Genomic DNA, 15,170 nt, shown 5'->3' on the forward strand with positions numbered 1-15,170 from the left:
GCAGTGGCATCCTAAGCAGAGTTACACCCTTTTACAATCCACTTCTGTCAATGAGCTTAGAAAGGGGTAACTCTGCTAAGGTTTCCACCGTTGTCTGGTTCAAAATTACTTGAATCCAAAAGCCTCAGAGCATAATACAAAGCAGGGCTTTTTTCGAGCAGGAATGCACAAGAGTGCAGCTCCAGCTGGCTTAGTGTCAGGGGGTGTGACCTAATACGTAAATGAATTCCTGCTGGGCTTTTTCTATAAAAAAGCCCTATGTGAAACAATGGTGACATCAGAGTGTGTGGCCTAATATGCAAATGAGTTCCTGCTGGGAACATATTTAACTTATGGCAGCCCCTGGTGGGATTTTTTTTTTCCCCTGGTGGGATTTTTGAGGCAAGAAACATTTAGAGATGGTTTGCCATTGCCTGCCTCTGTGTCATGAACCCAGTATTACTTGGCAGTCTCCAGTCCAAATACTGGCCAAGGCATACCCTGTTTGGACTCCAGCATCTGACAAGATTGGGCTAGCCGGGTCGGGGCATTTCTACAAGATCCAACTACCATATTAAGCAAATTATGCATTCTAACTAGCATGCTGGGATGTGGAATGAAATGGTATAGCCCAATCTCTTCAGATTTCAGAAGCTAAGTAGGGTCAATACTTGATTGGGAGACCACAAAGGAAGTCTTTGCAGAGGAAGTCACCTTTGCTCAATCACTCACCTTGTAACCCTCTGGGGTTGCCATAAGTCAACTGCAATTTGATGGCACTTTACATATGTGCATGCACACACAACTAGTGTGGTGTTATCCACAGCTTCAGGCTGCCTATCAGGTCTTTAATGTAACTGATAAGAGAATATGGCAGATTGTTAATACTCCACACTATGCATTCCATATATGTTACTGAGGAGATGCAGCATTTAGGTAGTTATTACTGCCCAGGAAAAATTCCTTGGTTTAGGACTGTCACATAAACTCTACTCCAAGTGAAATGACAGGGCTACTGTATCCTCCCCTTTTAAAGGATGGTTCCAGTGGTTATGCCAAAGCAATGAAAGCAATGCCCAAGTGCACTTATGTTTCTGGTTTTCCACATTTTTATTGTTATGCCTGAAAGGAAAATTTGTCAGTCTTCTGCATGGAGACATCATTGGCCCAGGCTTTTGTATCTCATAGGACAGGAGTAATATGTCAGTCATGTTACAGGACAGAAGTTCCCCATTGGAAATTACACAAAAGCTCAAAAGGCAGATATGCATGTCAAGCATTCATCTTTTCCTAGTTTGGTGTTATATGTAGAATCTCTGTATGGCGTGGCTTCCCCTCTTCTAGGTAGTTTTCTGAGTTCTTGTAGAGGTCTCTTGGATAACATCTGAGATGAACTCCTGAAATTATCTCCTGTAAGATATCTATTGAGTACATTTTAATCCTGTCATTCCTTCAAGGAGCTTAAAGTTAACACATGTTTCCCTTTCCCCATTGTATTCTGACAAACACACTGTGAAGTAGGTTTACTCAGTAAGTTTCATGACTGGGTAGAGATTTGAATCTTATCCTCCCAGACAGTACCCCAACTCTCTGTCCTCCCAGACAGTAGCCCAATTCACTGTTGCACAGTGTTATCTCATTCTTTGATCTGATACTATTACCTGTTAATTTAAGTAGTTGCAAATCCTCCCCCCCCCATTCGCTATGCCTTTAAGCAGCTGCTTAACATAGCAGGTGAAATTTTCCCCATCATATACTTGGGTTCTAGGAAAAGGTTAACAGCTACATTTCTGCCTTTAAAGGGCACTTTATTTGACTTTTGTCTTTGATAAGTCTCACACCTTGGAATATCTGGTACCTATTTTTATTATTATCTCTCTTGGTAAAGGCATAGGTTTACAAAAAAATTACATCTAGCAACCTTGTCCACTGTTGGCTTTCTACTATAAAAGGTACCCTCTTTTGCTTCCTCACTTTGGTCTGGGAAAAAGCTGCCATGTTTTTTCTGAATAAAGCCATTTAAAGTGTCATGGCTTCTTACTACAGGCCTTGACAAATTTTCTTTGGCTATAGGAGCCAGCTGAAAAATTAAGAAGCCAGATTTGTATGTAAATTGAAGATTCCATATATTAATTACTATATTTTCTAATCCTAACCTCTTGACGGTTTCTTTTAATCTTAATAAAGTTATATATAATAATAGTAATAGCTGTGAGCCCCTAACTGCTTAGAAATGAAAACAGGGAAAGGGTACTGTACATTGTAGACTTTAATGTCTTCTATCTATTTTATAATAAAATTAAAAAGGTAACCTTTGCCTCTGCATCTGGGCCCTCATTTTCCTTTGGAGGTCTCCCTTCCAAGTACTTGCTAGGGTCAGCCCTGCTTAACTTCTGAGATGTGACAGAACTGGGCTTGCCTGGACTATCCAGGTCAGGGCATGCATATGTTGTTTTGTGTCATACAACAAAACATTCTGAAATGATAGATATGCTTTTAATCTTGGAGAGATATTAGAACTTCAATAAAATCATTGCTAAAAATACTAAGCATTGTGGTGACCTGGCACCTGGAATTAGCAAAACCGTAGTTTAGTATGTATGCATTTTGAAAGATGTCTTATTTAAGTTTTATAGAATTTACTTAGTGTGAGCAAATGAGTCACCATCTGTAGAGACAGTGTGACAGGCTGAGTGGAATTAATATTGAATATATAACACACTGAGAGAATAAAAGGGCACACCTACTGCCCCATGGTTTGAGATTCTTAGCATGTTTAGTGAGCTGGAAGGCCTGCTGAGTTCATTGTGGCCTACTTTTTAATAAGCATATAGTGGATTATAGATCCAGCCATTTCACCATAATGGTGACAGGTGTGAAAAGTTCATAGGATTTTTTTTGTTTTTATTTTTCTATTTTCTCATTAAGGGTCTTTAGGATACCTTTAGATCAAAAAGATGGTTTAGAAGTTACTCAGCTATATAACATTAAATTCTGCCAAAGTTACTCTGCTGTATTCAATTGTGAACACATTTGACTTCTATGATTTTGCAGGGCAGATCTTCTAAAACCTGCGAAATTTCAGTATGAAGCTGAATTTGGTTCCAGTTTTACAAATTCTTAGTTATACTCTGGATCAAGCTGGGATATAGGATGCTCAGTCTTTGCTAACCAGGTCCTGCATATAATGCTAAAAAGAACACTGCATCCATTCAGTAAGGTGCACAGGTAATTGGAAGTCATTACAGGTTCAGTTCCAGTTACTAGTACCTTTCAAAACACTGCAGTCTCTTTGAAGGCACGGCCTTAAGCATAACTAAAGAACTGAAGGTTAACCCTCAAACAAAACCATTTTTACAAGCCCTTTCAGATCTTTAAAGCCTTACCAGGATTCTGTTCCTATTAGATTTTTTACCCCTTTAAGACTCCCCAATAAATTATTTCAGATTAATAATTTTTTTTAAAGGGAGGGGGAGCCCTAAACAAGAGCCCTCATTCTCTTCAACTTTTTTCCCTTACAGGTTGCTTTTTAAAACTCTCCATGCATGTGTTCTTTCTAGATCAGATCATCTAATAAAACAGATCCCCACATTGCCCTAGGACAAGTATTTCAAAGGAGAAAGTGGTAGCATTTTGGTTCCTCTCCCTGGTGATTTTCCACACCTGGGGGAAAGAGTTACTCTGCTCATCCTTGGCTTTCTTCCTTGAAGTGCTAGATCATCTGCTACAGCTGAAAGCAACAAATGCCTCGGCCAGGTCCTGAATGCAATGAGAAAATGATACCATTTAATGTAATTGTGGTGATACAGAAGGTGGGAAGTTTGATGTGTTTCCACCTGTATGCCTGGTAGTTGTGAAATAAAAGTTATATCTCTGTATTATTGGTTATTTCTTTATACCTTTTGTAAATTTGTTCTGATTTTGTTAGGAAGGGAGAAATTAAAGGGATAGTAGCTGCTATTATCTACCATATATATTCCACTTTCAGGCTGTTCTTTTTTGACTTGTTGAAGGAATGTTCTCATTCCACTTATTTCCTGACCAGGATTACTTGTGAGTCTTGTTAATTCACTGGGACTTATGCCCAAGTAAGTGTGTTTTTAAATGGTAGTCTTAATAAGTAGGGTTTTAAACAAGACTGCACATAATATACTTTGGAAATAGTGTTGCTGGAGCCCTCTGGAAGGATGCAAAAGGGCAGGCTTTATCTTGTAGTTTCCAAAACATATGGTTGTTTCCATCTTTTTCAAAGTTAGCCATATCCCAAGTTCCGTTTCATATGATACCTTGTTTCTTCCCATTAGAAAAAGATCCCAGTATTGTGTCAGATTTTAGTTTACAAATTCTGTCATTTGCCTGGACTGAATTGTAATAGCAGCATTTGTTAAATGAAATCAGTTCTGAAGTGGGGAAATTTAATTGTATTGTGTTTGAATTCAGAGTGTAGGTGGTGGAAACATGCACAGTACAAGCACCTCATCTGTAAACTTACCCCAAATGCTGGCCTAACCTTATAACACCAGCTGCAATAGTAGATAATATTGATGTACTTTCATACTTGTGCTAAGCTTCTTTTGGAGCATTTACATACACTGCTTAATTTTTAAAACAAAAGCGGGAGCTGCTCAGATCAGGCTGAAAACATTGCTCTTTAGTACAGAAAACTTTCCATTAATTCCAGATGCACTTAGACTCTGTAGTTTCTCAGTGGTGAGATAAATGTATGCTTCCATATGTGTAAGGACATTTTCATCTGTTTCAGGTCTGAGGCATGGCAATGAAGACCGATGATAGGGATGTCCTGTGGTTTCTGTACTTTCTAGTGCTAGTGCATCAAGTCTTAGGACTGTACTGTGTGAAGTGCAGTGAAATCCAGTGTTGTGTAATGGCTTGAATGTCACATTAGAAGTGGAGTAACGTGATTTCAAATGTCCACTCAGCAGTGAAACTCAATGGATATCTTTGGGCTACCTTCTTTTGGCTTAATGTACACCATGGGTTGTCATGAGGGTAAAATGCAAGAACAAAGTAAGCCATCTTGACTTCCTTGGGGAAAAGGTAGAATAAAATTGTGGTAGATAAAAGAAGCTAAACATCAAGGTTCATGACTTAAGAGTGTTGAATAGTAGGGTTAAACATAAAGAGGAGTCACATTTGCCAAATGTCTCTGGGGCTCCATTTGTACATGATAGATTGCTTTCCCTCTTTTTTTAAAAAAGGCTCTTACCTTATCAAATTAAAGAATATTCTTGATACACACAAGTCAACACATATTGAAGCTGTATAGCACCCTCTTCCCTACTTCTTCACCCTTCTTGTTGAGTCTGTTGATTTTTTTAGATTATGAGTCTAAGAGTGGAGTACACAGCATGCAGCAACTTGCAGTGGTGAAAGTGTCAAACTGAACAGCTTCAAATCCCTGTTCAGCCTTGAAACTCTTTAGCTGACCTTGAGCCAGTTATCCTCTCTTTATCTAACCTACCCCACCAGACTGTTGTAAAGAGGAAAGGAACAAGTGCTATGCTAACTTAAGGATATGTTGTAAAAAGTTGCAAAACATGAAAAAAAATGCATTCACATTATGAATGTATGTGCAATAGTGTTTCTGGACTGTATTTAATTCTTCTGCATGTTTACTCAGCAGTGTCCCCACTGAATGCAATGGAAATTATTTCCAAGTAAGTGCACATAGGACTGTAGCCTTAGACTGAAATTCTTTGTGCGCCTGTGTGCTCATTGAACTTAACGGGACTTCTTTTCCAGTAAGCCTACATACAATAGCACTGTTGTTTCTTTACAACCCTCTTTCCTGTCGGTCTTGGGGCTTTCTAATATTCAGGTATCCAGTAAAGAGTCAAGTATCCACTGAAAGAGTCAAGATGATGGAACAGATGCTTTGATTTGTGATGTCAGGTCCCATAATGTTCTTTGGCTTTGTGAAAATCAGTGTAAACTATTATAATTTTATGTTCATAAAGCAATAATGTTATTTTTCACTAAAGATTATTATGCAGAAACCTGTGTTATAAAGTGCAAATAATGATACTTAAGTAGATGTATAGAATCTGAAATGGTTGCATATTTTTCATATTTAGATTCGAAGTGCACATCTTTACTTTAGATTTGCATTTTCCTGATGGCTAGTTTCATTTCCTCCCCCCTCCCCTACTGTTTTTGGTACCAAATGTTCTTTATTTAAAGACAAAACAATGAGTGTGTGCTGAATATTGATGAACTTAATCCCTTTGAGGATTACCATGATTCATACTCCCTCCGAATACAAATGCCTTGTTTCACATAGACCAGAATGCTGAATTATCTGTAACATCATTAACCTTTTCTTTCTTTCTTTCTTTCTTTCTTTCTTTCTTTCTTTCTTTCTTTCTTTCTTTCTTTCTTTCTTTCTTTCTTTCTTTCTTTCTTTCTTTCTTTCTTTCTTTCTTTCTTTCTTTCTTTCTTTCTTTCTTTCTTTCTTTCTTCCTTCCTTCCTTCCTTCCTTCCTTCCTTCCTTCCTATATATTTTATAATTTTATTTTTATATTATAGCATCACTTCTCTGTGCTGTGGAATTGCATACATGCTCTTAAGTGCATACTATGGTTCTAGTATTTGCACAACTGAGATAATAACATCTTTAGCAAAATGTGAATTATTAAAGCAGCACTGTGATCCAAGGCTCAAGAGCTGCTTTTTTTCTCCAGTGAATAATCAAGATGTAATTACTGGAACTTAAAAGTTTAACTTTCTTATTATTATTTTCTTCTCCCTGTCCCCTTTTACTCCCTAGAACTTGAACTCATGAAATCCTGAAATGTAAGACATGTGGTGACAGACTGATCTCCCCAGACCTTACAATGCAAGAGTTTCAGACAGTGCAGAAAGAAGTCTCTGTTGTCAAGGAATTATTATTCACACCTATCAAAGACAGCCGGGAGTGTAGCAGGCTGAGTCTGAAAAGGCAACGGTGCCATGAGCTACCATTGGAAGGAGCTGTCTGCAGCTCTTGGTGCTCTACTGAGCATGTCCCAGAGGAGTCCTGTGCTAGCAGCACATTATGCAAAAAGGCAGCTCGAGCAGCTGAGAGAGAGGCAGAGCAATCCTTTGCTCCACTTGCATCACCGCCGCTTGAAAACAAGCCTGGATTACTCGAGGGGCTCTCACTGCCAGGCCAGTTGAATGAAGCGGAGCGGCATGGCTTGATTTCTGACGTAGCAGGATTGCTAAACAACATGGGGAACCAGGATGGAAAGCAGAAGAGGAATGCAGGCGATGTGCATGAAGGTGGTGAGGATGCTTCTGGGCCCAGGGATGCGGAGGGCACAAAGAAGGGAGCAGGAAGCAAAAAAGGACTGGGGAGGCATGGCAAATGGAATGAATCCGGCAAAAAGAAGGGGAAGTCAGAGTCCAGGGCATCTGTGTTTTCCAATCTGAGGATCAGGAAAAATCTGTCCAAGGCTAAAGATGGAAACAGCAGCTCGAGAGAGGATGTTTTAGAAAGCCAGGCCTCGCAAACGGGAGAGCTGGACAGCGCTCATTCGATTCTTACCAAAACTCCTGATATAAGTATTTCTGCCGATGAAGGGGGGCTCTCAGACACAGATGTGGAACATTTTGAGATTACAAATGAAACTCATCCAGCTGCTACTGAGCCGCAGGATGGACAAAGGACCAGCTCCGGCTCGGATACGGATATATACAGTTTCCATTCAGCTACTGAACAAGAGGATTTGCTTTCTGATATCCAGCAGGCTATTAGACTGCAACTGCAGCAGCAGCAGGGGGCAATTAACATTGGAACAGAGCAGCATGGCACCAAAACAATGGATCTACACATGGCTAATTCTCAAGCTACCCCCTTAGATTTTGAAAGGTTTCTTTCACTAAGCAGCGACAAAGACAGCAGTCCAGATACCGAGCAGGCTGTCTCAGCAAAATCGGAAATTACAGGCTACATCCCCACTTGCGATATTGAACGTGAAGTGAAGGAAGAGGCAAATAACATGGGCTATCCCTGCAGCAGTGTGTTTGATACGGAGGAGCACAGGCAATTGCCAGAGGAGCAGGAACAGCCTGCTGGTGAAGTAAACAATGTAAATGCTGCAGTGGCTGAAAATGGGACTCTGCTAGGCAGGTCTGTGTTTAATTTTCCATCCCCAGTAGGAGAGACAGAGACTGAAGTAATAGGTGTTGAATCTGTAGGTTCAGAAATAGAGGGTAATATTGCAGATACAGGCCATGATCAGGTTGATGGAGCCAAAGAAAGGAAATGTCATGTGTCAGTAAGCAGAGGAGCACTGGAGGATGAGTTTTCTGCTGAGATGAAAAATGGTACTTTTTCCGCTGAGGACATCTCAAGCAGTCCTGCGCATGGTTCCAAATGCTTCAAGCCTTATCCTCCCATAAATCCATGCTACATCAAAACCACCACAAGGCAGTTGAGTTCTCCAAACCATTCACCTTGTCTATCCCCATCCCAGAGCCCACTTTTTAAAAGGAGGCGTGAGTCCTTGCAGCGAAAAGTGAGTGACTCAACCAAGAAGCAGCGATCATCCAGTTTGGCTGGTACTTTCAGCCGCTCAGCAGACTGGACAGATGAAATTTTGGATCATAAAGGTGACATAGCTCAAAAGTCAGGCTCAGCAGACTTCTTGGAGTACAGGCAGATTCAAGATGGCTTTCAAGGAGAGAGGATGCCTTTGAATCACTCAAGAAAGACCTCAGGGATGACACCTTCTAGTGACGCCTTCCCCAATGTGTTCAGAGGTGAGTGACATAAGTAAACAGTTGCTGGGAGCTCAGGTATAGAAAGTAGGTCTCTAGGGTAGTGGTAGTGTCCTTTCCCTCTTAGTTAATTTCCATTTGTATGCTAATTAATATCTGCCAAACTCGGCAAATATTTGAATACTTTAGCATGTAGGTTGTTCTGTGACTTTGGTGGAAATGAATGGATGGATGGATAAGTTTGTTATATTTGTTTAGAAATTCCTTTGCTGCAGGATATTCAAAGTATTTAGAATACAACTGATAGGGAATGTGTAAATGCTCTATTTTAAGTTAGTTGTATGTATAACGTCCAGCAGAAATATTTGTGGAGGTCTATGTGTCCAGTGCTGACTAGAAGAATTGTGTAGACCATTTAATGTTTAGAGCATTTTATAGTATTGCCAAAGTTGAAAAAAATATATGCAATGACGAAGTGGGCCATAACAATTTTCATATTACAAACGAACCCTTGCTGAAACAAAGTCACTGAACACAGTTGACTCCAGAACTGCAGAACTGAAGTCTAATATTTTGCCTGTGAGGACATGTTGTCAGTTGATAATTTTATATATAGTGCTTTCTATTTATTTATAGCTTTCTTTCCACTGTGAAGTATTTGAGAATTCATATCCTGTTTAATTTCCTTACTCCAACACGACAATTTGTGTGGCGTGAGAGTCACTTATTGATGCTATGACTTGAGTGAGAACTGAAGAACCCAGATCTCCCAGTTTAGCAATATCTGGTAGGCTAGAAGTCATCTGTATCTGGCCCACTAGAACCTTTCTGTAGCCTTGTGCAGCCCATTGCTTCTAATGTGAAATAACTTGCTTGTGGTCTGGCCATTTGTAATTGGGGTGAGGGGGGGCACTTTTCCATCAGACCAGATGTAGACTGTATGTTCTCCACTTCTTCAGTAGACCACAATTCATTGCTAGAGATATTCAGAACTGCTGCTTTTCCTTTTTCACTTTTTCCTTCTCTGGTGTTGTTAGTATGCAGAGATTTTTTTTTGCAATAAAAAAGTTGCTTGAATAATATGTTTGCTCTTCTGAGTGATCATGAACATGAGTGGAGTTTGCTGTTGTGGGGGTGGAACTTGGTGAACTGTACATTTTTTAAAAACACCTTTATGAATTTCCCTTAATTCTTTTGTTAAACTGTTAATTTGTTGAATTGCCAATGACAAAAAGATAATGGAAGCTGAGAAAACAGTTTGATTGACTTAAGTTCACCCTGACCTGGATGGCACAAGCCAGCCTGATCTTGTCAGACCTTGGAAGCTAAGCAGTGTTGTCTGTGGTTAGTACTTAGCTGAGACACCACCAAGGAAGTCCAGGGTTGCTACACAGAGGCATGTAATGGCAAACCATTTGCCTCTTGCCTTGAAACCCTGTGGCTTGATGGGACCTTTCCTCAATTTATGTTCATTTTAATCAACCTTAATGTAGGCTGCAATTAGGTTTCATTGAAGTCAAATGGTAGGAGTCTCACTAACTTAAAAGGTATGACATACTTAGAGTTGCCAGGCCCCTCTAGGCAGCCAGCAGGTGATGGGGAGTGGGTTTACTATGAGCAAGGAGTCTCACCCGATGTTTCAGCAGTATCTCCAATGTGACCTTCAACATGACATGGAGGTGACATGGGGACATCAGGGCAATGCTCTGGGCAAAAACCAGAGATTGCCCTGACATGCCTACATCACTTCCAGGTCTTACTGTAGTCACATTGGGAATGCCACTAAAACGTTATGTCTTTTTCTTCAGGAAGCCCCCCCCCCCCCTGACAGCCAGCTGATCAGCAGCAAGAGGTGGGGCCTGGGAGCAGTGGGGTCTGGCATCCCTAGACATACTGCATGGAGTGTAACACTAGGAAGACTTGTGTTCAAATCCCCACTCATCTATGAAGCTCTCTGGATGGCTTTGGCAGGTCACATCCTCAGAGTTTAACTTTCCTTGTCTGCCTATCTTGGCTTTAGTGTATTTTTTTCTCACCTTTCTTTGAAAGAACTCAGAGTGGCATACATGGGTTTCTCCTTCTCTGTTTTATTCCCAAAACAATCCTGGGGTAGATTACGATGAAAGAGAATGATAGGTTCCAGGTTATCCAGTTGGTCGCATGTCAAACAGGACTATGAATTCAGGTCTCTGTAGTTCAGTACTCAGACTGCAACACCACACTGGCTCCCAAGGTTGCAAGGTTATTGTGAAGAGAAAATGAGATACTTCCATGTATGCTGCCCTGAACTTCTTGGAGAATGATTGGAATGTGATATATTCTAACTTTTGTTCTCAAAGTGACATATGTAACTAAATACTGTTGAATTCCAATAGTTGATAGGTGCAAAGGTCTGCTGAGTACAATCTTAAAATCAAGTTTAAATATCTACTTATGGTAGAGTAACACAACCACTGCTTCAAGATCAGCAGGACATAAAAACTCAGAGCTGGAAGGGACCTCATGGGTCATCTAATTTAACCCCTGGCACAATGCAGGGAATTAACAACTACCCTTCTCCCCACTTCCCCGGTGAACACTAGCTCTGTGCCCAGAGGAAGGCAAAAACCTCCAGATTATCTCGGCCAATCTGGGGTGGTGGTGGGGGGTGGAATTCCTTCCTGACCTCAAAGTGTAATGTATTAAAGTTTCAAAATAGAGTTCCCATATCTGGGATAATAAAAATTAAGGAATATATTTCTTAACAATCCTGTTACAGTAGCATTTGGTTAAGACTAGAATTCATATTGGAGATTTAATATTTGATGTTTGTGTTTAAAATTCATCTTAATGTTGGTTATGATGCCATTAAAACTCATGGATGTATTGAAGTATAAATCTATGTGGGCTAAAGTCTATTTCATCAGATGCATTTAGTTAATTCTTGATTTGCAGTGAGATCTATACGCACATGCAGGTGGGCAGGAATTGTGGACATTTGATTAAAAGGTCCATGCAATGCCTTTTCAACTGACATACAGAACCCAAGCCATGTTGTCTTGGCAACCAGGCAATGATAGACTTCCTATCTTAGAAAATATCAACACATGATGCTGCAGAACACTCTTATTGCAGCATCTTTCAAAGGAAGGAGGCTGCTGTTTCCCCTGGCCCTGCAATTGGCTTATTGAATAAGGAAGGAGCTACCACAAGAACATCTGGGTGTGGTGTGAGAAGACTGAATAATCACAGTTCTGTGCTATGTCCCCAAAACTGATTTTAAAAAAATATCTTAATTGCAGATTGTTTATTGGTATTGTGAACCAGCTTGATAGGGATCCCAATCCCCTGGTCCCAACAGGGGGTCCCCCAATTTGGGGAGGGCTTTCCCGCTGCCAGCCAGCTGGCCAGTGGGGAGAATCTCACCCCAAAACTAGGTTTTTTGGGCCATTTCTGGTAAAACCGGAAGTGGCCTGACAAACTGGAAGTGCTGCCCCAGAGCAGCCATTTGAGTGGGGAAACCACTCAAATGACTGCTAGCAACTTGAGTGGTCCCTTTTGCTTCCCCTAGGGAAACAGAAAGGACCACTCAAAATCGCTGCAGAGCTTCAGTGATCTTGATCACTGAGCAGGCTTGCAGCTAGTTTAGGCTAGCAGCTATCCCTTTTCAGGGATCAGTTTTGCTCCTCTCCCTCCTTCCCCAATTAGAAGGGGGGGGGGGGAGAGAAGTGAAACTGGAAAGGAAATGGCTGACAGCCATTTGAGTGGTCCATTTTCATCCCCCTAGATAGCACTCAAATGGCTACCAGCCATTTCCTGTTTGGGTTACTTCTGATTTTACCAGAAATGGTCCAAAATGTCGTTTGCATACTCACCCACCTCCTGGAACACCCCCCTCAAAAAAAAAGGCCTCCACCGGAAAGGTAAGAGGGCTTGGCAACCCTAGTGAGTGTGTGTAAGAGAGTGTGTAAGTGCAGCCAGCTGCTGGGGAGAATGAGGAAATGACTGTATTCAGGGGAACTGCACTGCTGTATATTTATTTATTTTAGGGAATGGGAAAGTCTCCTGGCTCCACCCCCAAAGTCCCCAGATATTTTCTTAGCTAGACTTGGCAATCCTACAGTTTGGGAACCATAATGACACAAAGGCAGTATATAAATAGAGCAGCAAAAATAGTAGATCACTGATCATCCAAGTTGCATTAAATGCTCTTTTAACTCTATCATTCAAAATCCCCCCCTTCTGTTTATATGTCTACAGACTAAGATTTCACTTCATGCTTCTGGGAAGTGAGTTCTAGTTCACCTCAACTTTTTGCCGTCAATCTGTTAGTTTTTAAGATGCCATAGCACTCTCTTTTGTGTCTTCTGCAACTAACATGGTTACTCCCCCCCCCTTAGAATTTGCAGCTTATATGAGTAATTACCAATATGTGCTCCATGAAAGAACTGCTGGTATGCTTGAAGACATAAATTAAGTCTCATGTGAGAGCATACTCTCCCACACACACACACACACACCACAAAGGAGGTTGCCTGCAGACTGTCTGGGCTGGCTTCTTTCTAGTCAGCCAGTACCAACAGTCTAGGAGCTTCCCAAAGCTTTCCCCTCTTGTTTTAGATACTTCAGGTGCTTCTGTGCTGAGAAGATTGGGAAGCATGATCTCAGACACTTCTGTGATGAGAGAGTTAGAAAAAACAGTCTTACATTCTTCCTTTATCTATACAATTTAAATAAAATGAAAATCACTAGGGATGGGCACAGACCAGAAAATGCTGGTTCAGTTCATGAACAGAACCGGACTAGTTCCTGGACCAGTTCACAAACCGAACCACAGCCTGGTTTGTGAACCAGTTCGCAAATTGGTCCAGTTTTTTAAAAGCCCCCCACAGGGCTTCGAGGCTCCAAAATGGCAGGCTGTCTCCAGATCACTCTCCTCAATGTACCCACCAAGTATGGTCCACATTGGACTTCGAGGGGCTGAGTTACAGACCCCTAAAAAAGGTCATTCAGTGCAATGCTTTTCAATGGCATGTTACCTCTGCTGGTTCAGGAGTGACAAAAGCTGACCTGGGTGAGCTAGAGGTCTTTAACGCATACAATTCCTCCCAGAGGTGACCCTCCACATGGCCCACATGTTACATGCATGTCAGATTTGGGGGGATCCAAGTAGCAGACCACCAAGCAAGGTGCCTTCAGGAAACTGTATTTGGGGGAGTTGTCCAGAACCAGTTTGAGATACTATAGTGTGGACCCGTTTAAGCTACAGGCATCAGACTCCCAGAGTACCTCCCCAGGGACCACCCACATGGCTGCAGGTGGCTGTGTCTTCCTGGGACCAGCCACCCAGCCCAGGTGACATGATGACTGATTGGGGCGTAGCCTTCCATCCTACCTGGGAAGGTGACAGGGACAACCAAGCCTGGCAACTGGGATTCACTGCACAGCTGTGGGAGGGGACACTGGTGGACTAGCTAACGGAATGTGTGGGAGTATGTGGCAGAGGAGAAAGAATGCTTTTTGAAGGAGCAGAGAGGGTACCCCACAGTCAGGGAAGAAGGCAGTTAGCCAAGCCCCCCCTCCCAATCTGTAGGTAGTTTGGGTGCCTGAGTGTTAGAGGAGAGAGGATACCCCCCAGGCAGAGGCTCAGGCAGTGTAGAAAGAAATGGGGTACTTTTTTGAGAAGCAGAAAGGGGACCCTACAGTCAGCATGCAGAGAAAGGGCAGTTTTCAGAACCCACAAAAGTAAACAGTCCACCCCCAAATCAAATCAAAAACATGTTTTAAAAGAAAAAAAATCTATCCATGTTTCTCACTCCTCACAGCAAAGAAAAAGATGGGGGAGGAGGGAGAAATGTAGCTCTGAATACAAGGAAAAGAGAAAAAAAGAGAGAGGTGATACTTTTACTCTGGCAGTTTGTATAGAGGCCAGGAGATTCAACAGGTTTCTCCACTCACCCCAGTAACGCCCCCCCCCCTCAGTCCACCAAAAGATATTCTTTCACGCGCAAGAACAAGACTCGCAAAAACCAGATGCAGACAGAGGAAAGGAATGCACCTCCAGTGATTATATTCATCCCTCCACATCCTGAGGAAGTCAGATCGATGCCTGTCATCAGAAATCAGACTTGCCTGTCAGCTTCAGACTCTCCATATTGGTCCTTCAATGGCTGAAAATAGCCCACTTACCCCCACTTTTCAGTGCAAAACTCCGTGGGTGGAGTTTCTTTGCTGAGAGTGCACAAGAGGTTCCAAACCAGGCAGAAAGTTCGGAGACTTCCTGGTCCAAACGTGTCTTTTGAACTGAGCTGTCCGAGCCTCGAACAGGGTAAAGTCTGGGCCAGATTTTAGTTCGGTGTTTGGGTATGTGCCCATCCCTAAAAATGACCATGAGTTTTGCTCAGATTTAGTCTTGCATAGGTCTGAGGTAATGAGTTTAAGGAGAAAGAACTACAATCTATAATATACAGGCGTCATTTTGTAGAAAAAGA

General features: G+C 41.7%; 1 protein-coding gene across 1 annotated transcript in view; it reads left to right on the forward strand.

The window, feature by feature from the left end:
• The first annotated feature begins 1,808 nt into the window (after nucleotides 1–1,808).
• FMN2 (formin 2) overlaps nucleotides 1,809–15,170 on the forward strand; it is a 439,054-nt gene continuing 425,692 nt past the window's right edge. Inside the window, exons 1-2 of the mRNA XM_060243494.1 lie at nucleotides 1,809–1,931; nucleotides 6,767–8,742. Coding sequence (XP_060099477.1) covers nucleotides 6,834–8,742 — 1,909 coding nt within the window. The 5' untranslated portion in view covers nucleotides 1,809–1,931; nucleotides 6,767–6,833. The remainder of the gene's footprint in view (nucleotides 1,932–6,766; nucleotides 8,743–15,170) is intronic.

Source organism: Heteronotia binoei, chromosome 1 (genome assembly GCF_032191835.1).
Source record: "Heteronotia binoei isolate CCM8104 ecotype False Entrance Well chromosome 1, APGP_CSIRO_Hbin_v1, whole genome shotgun sequence".
In the NCBI taxonomy this organism is placed as follows: domain Eukaryota; kingdom Metazoa; phylum Chordata; class Lepidosauria; order Squamata; family Gekkonidae; genus Heteronotia; species Heteronotia binoei.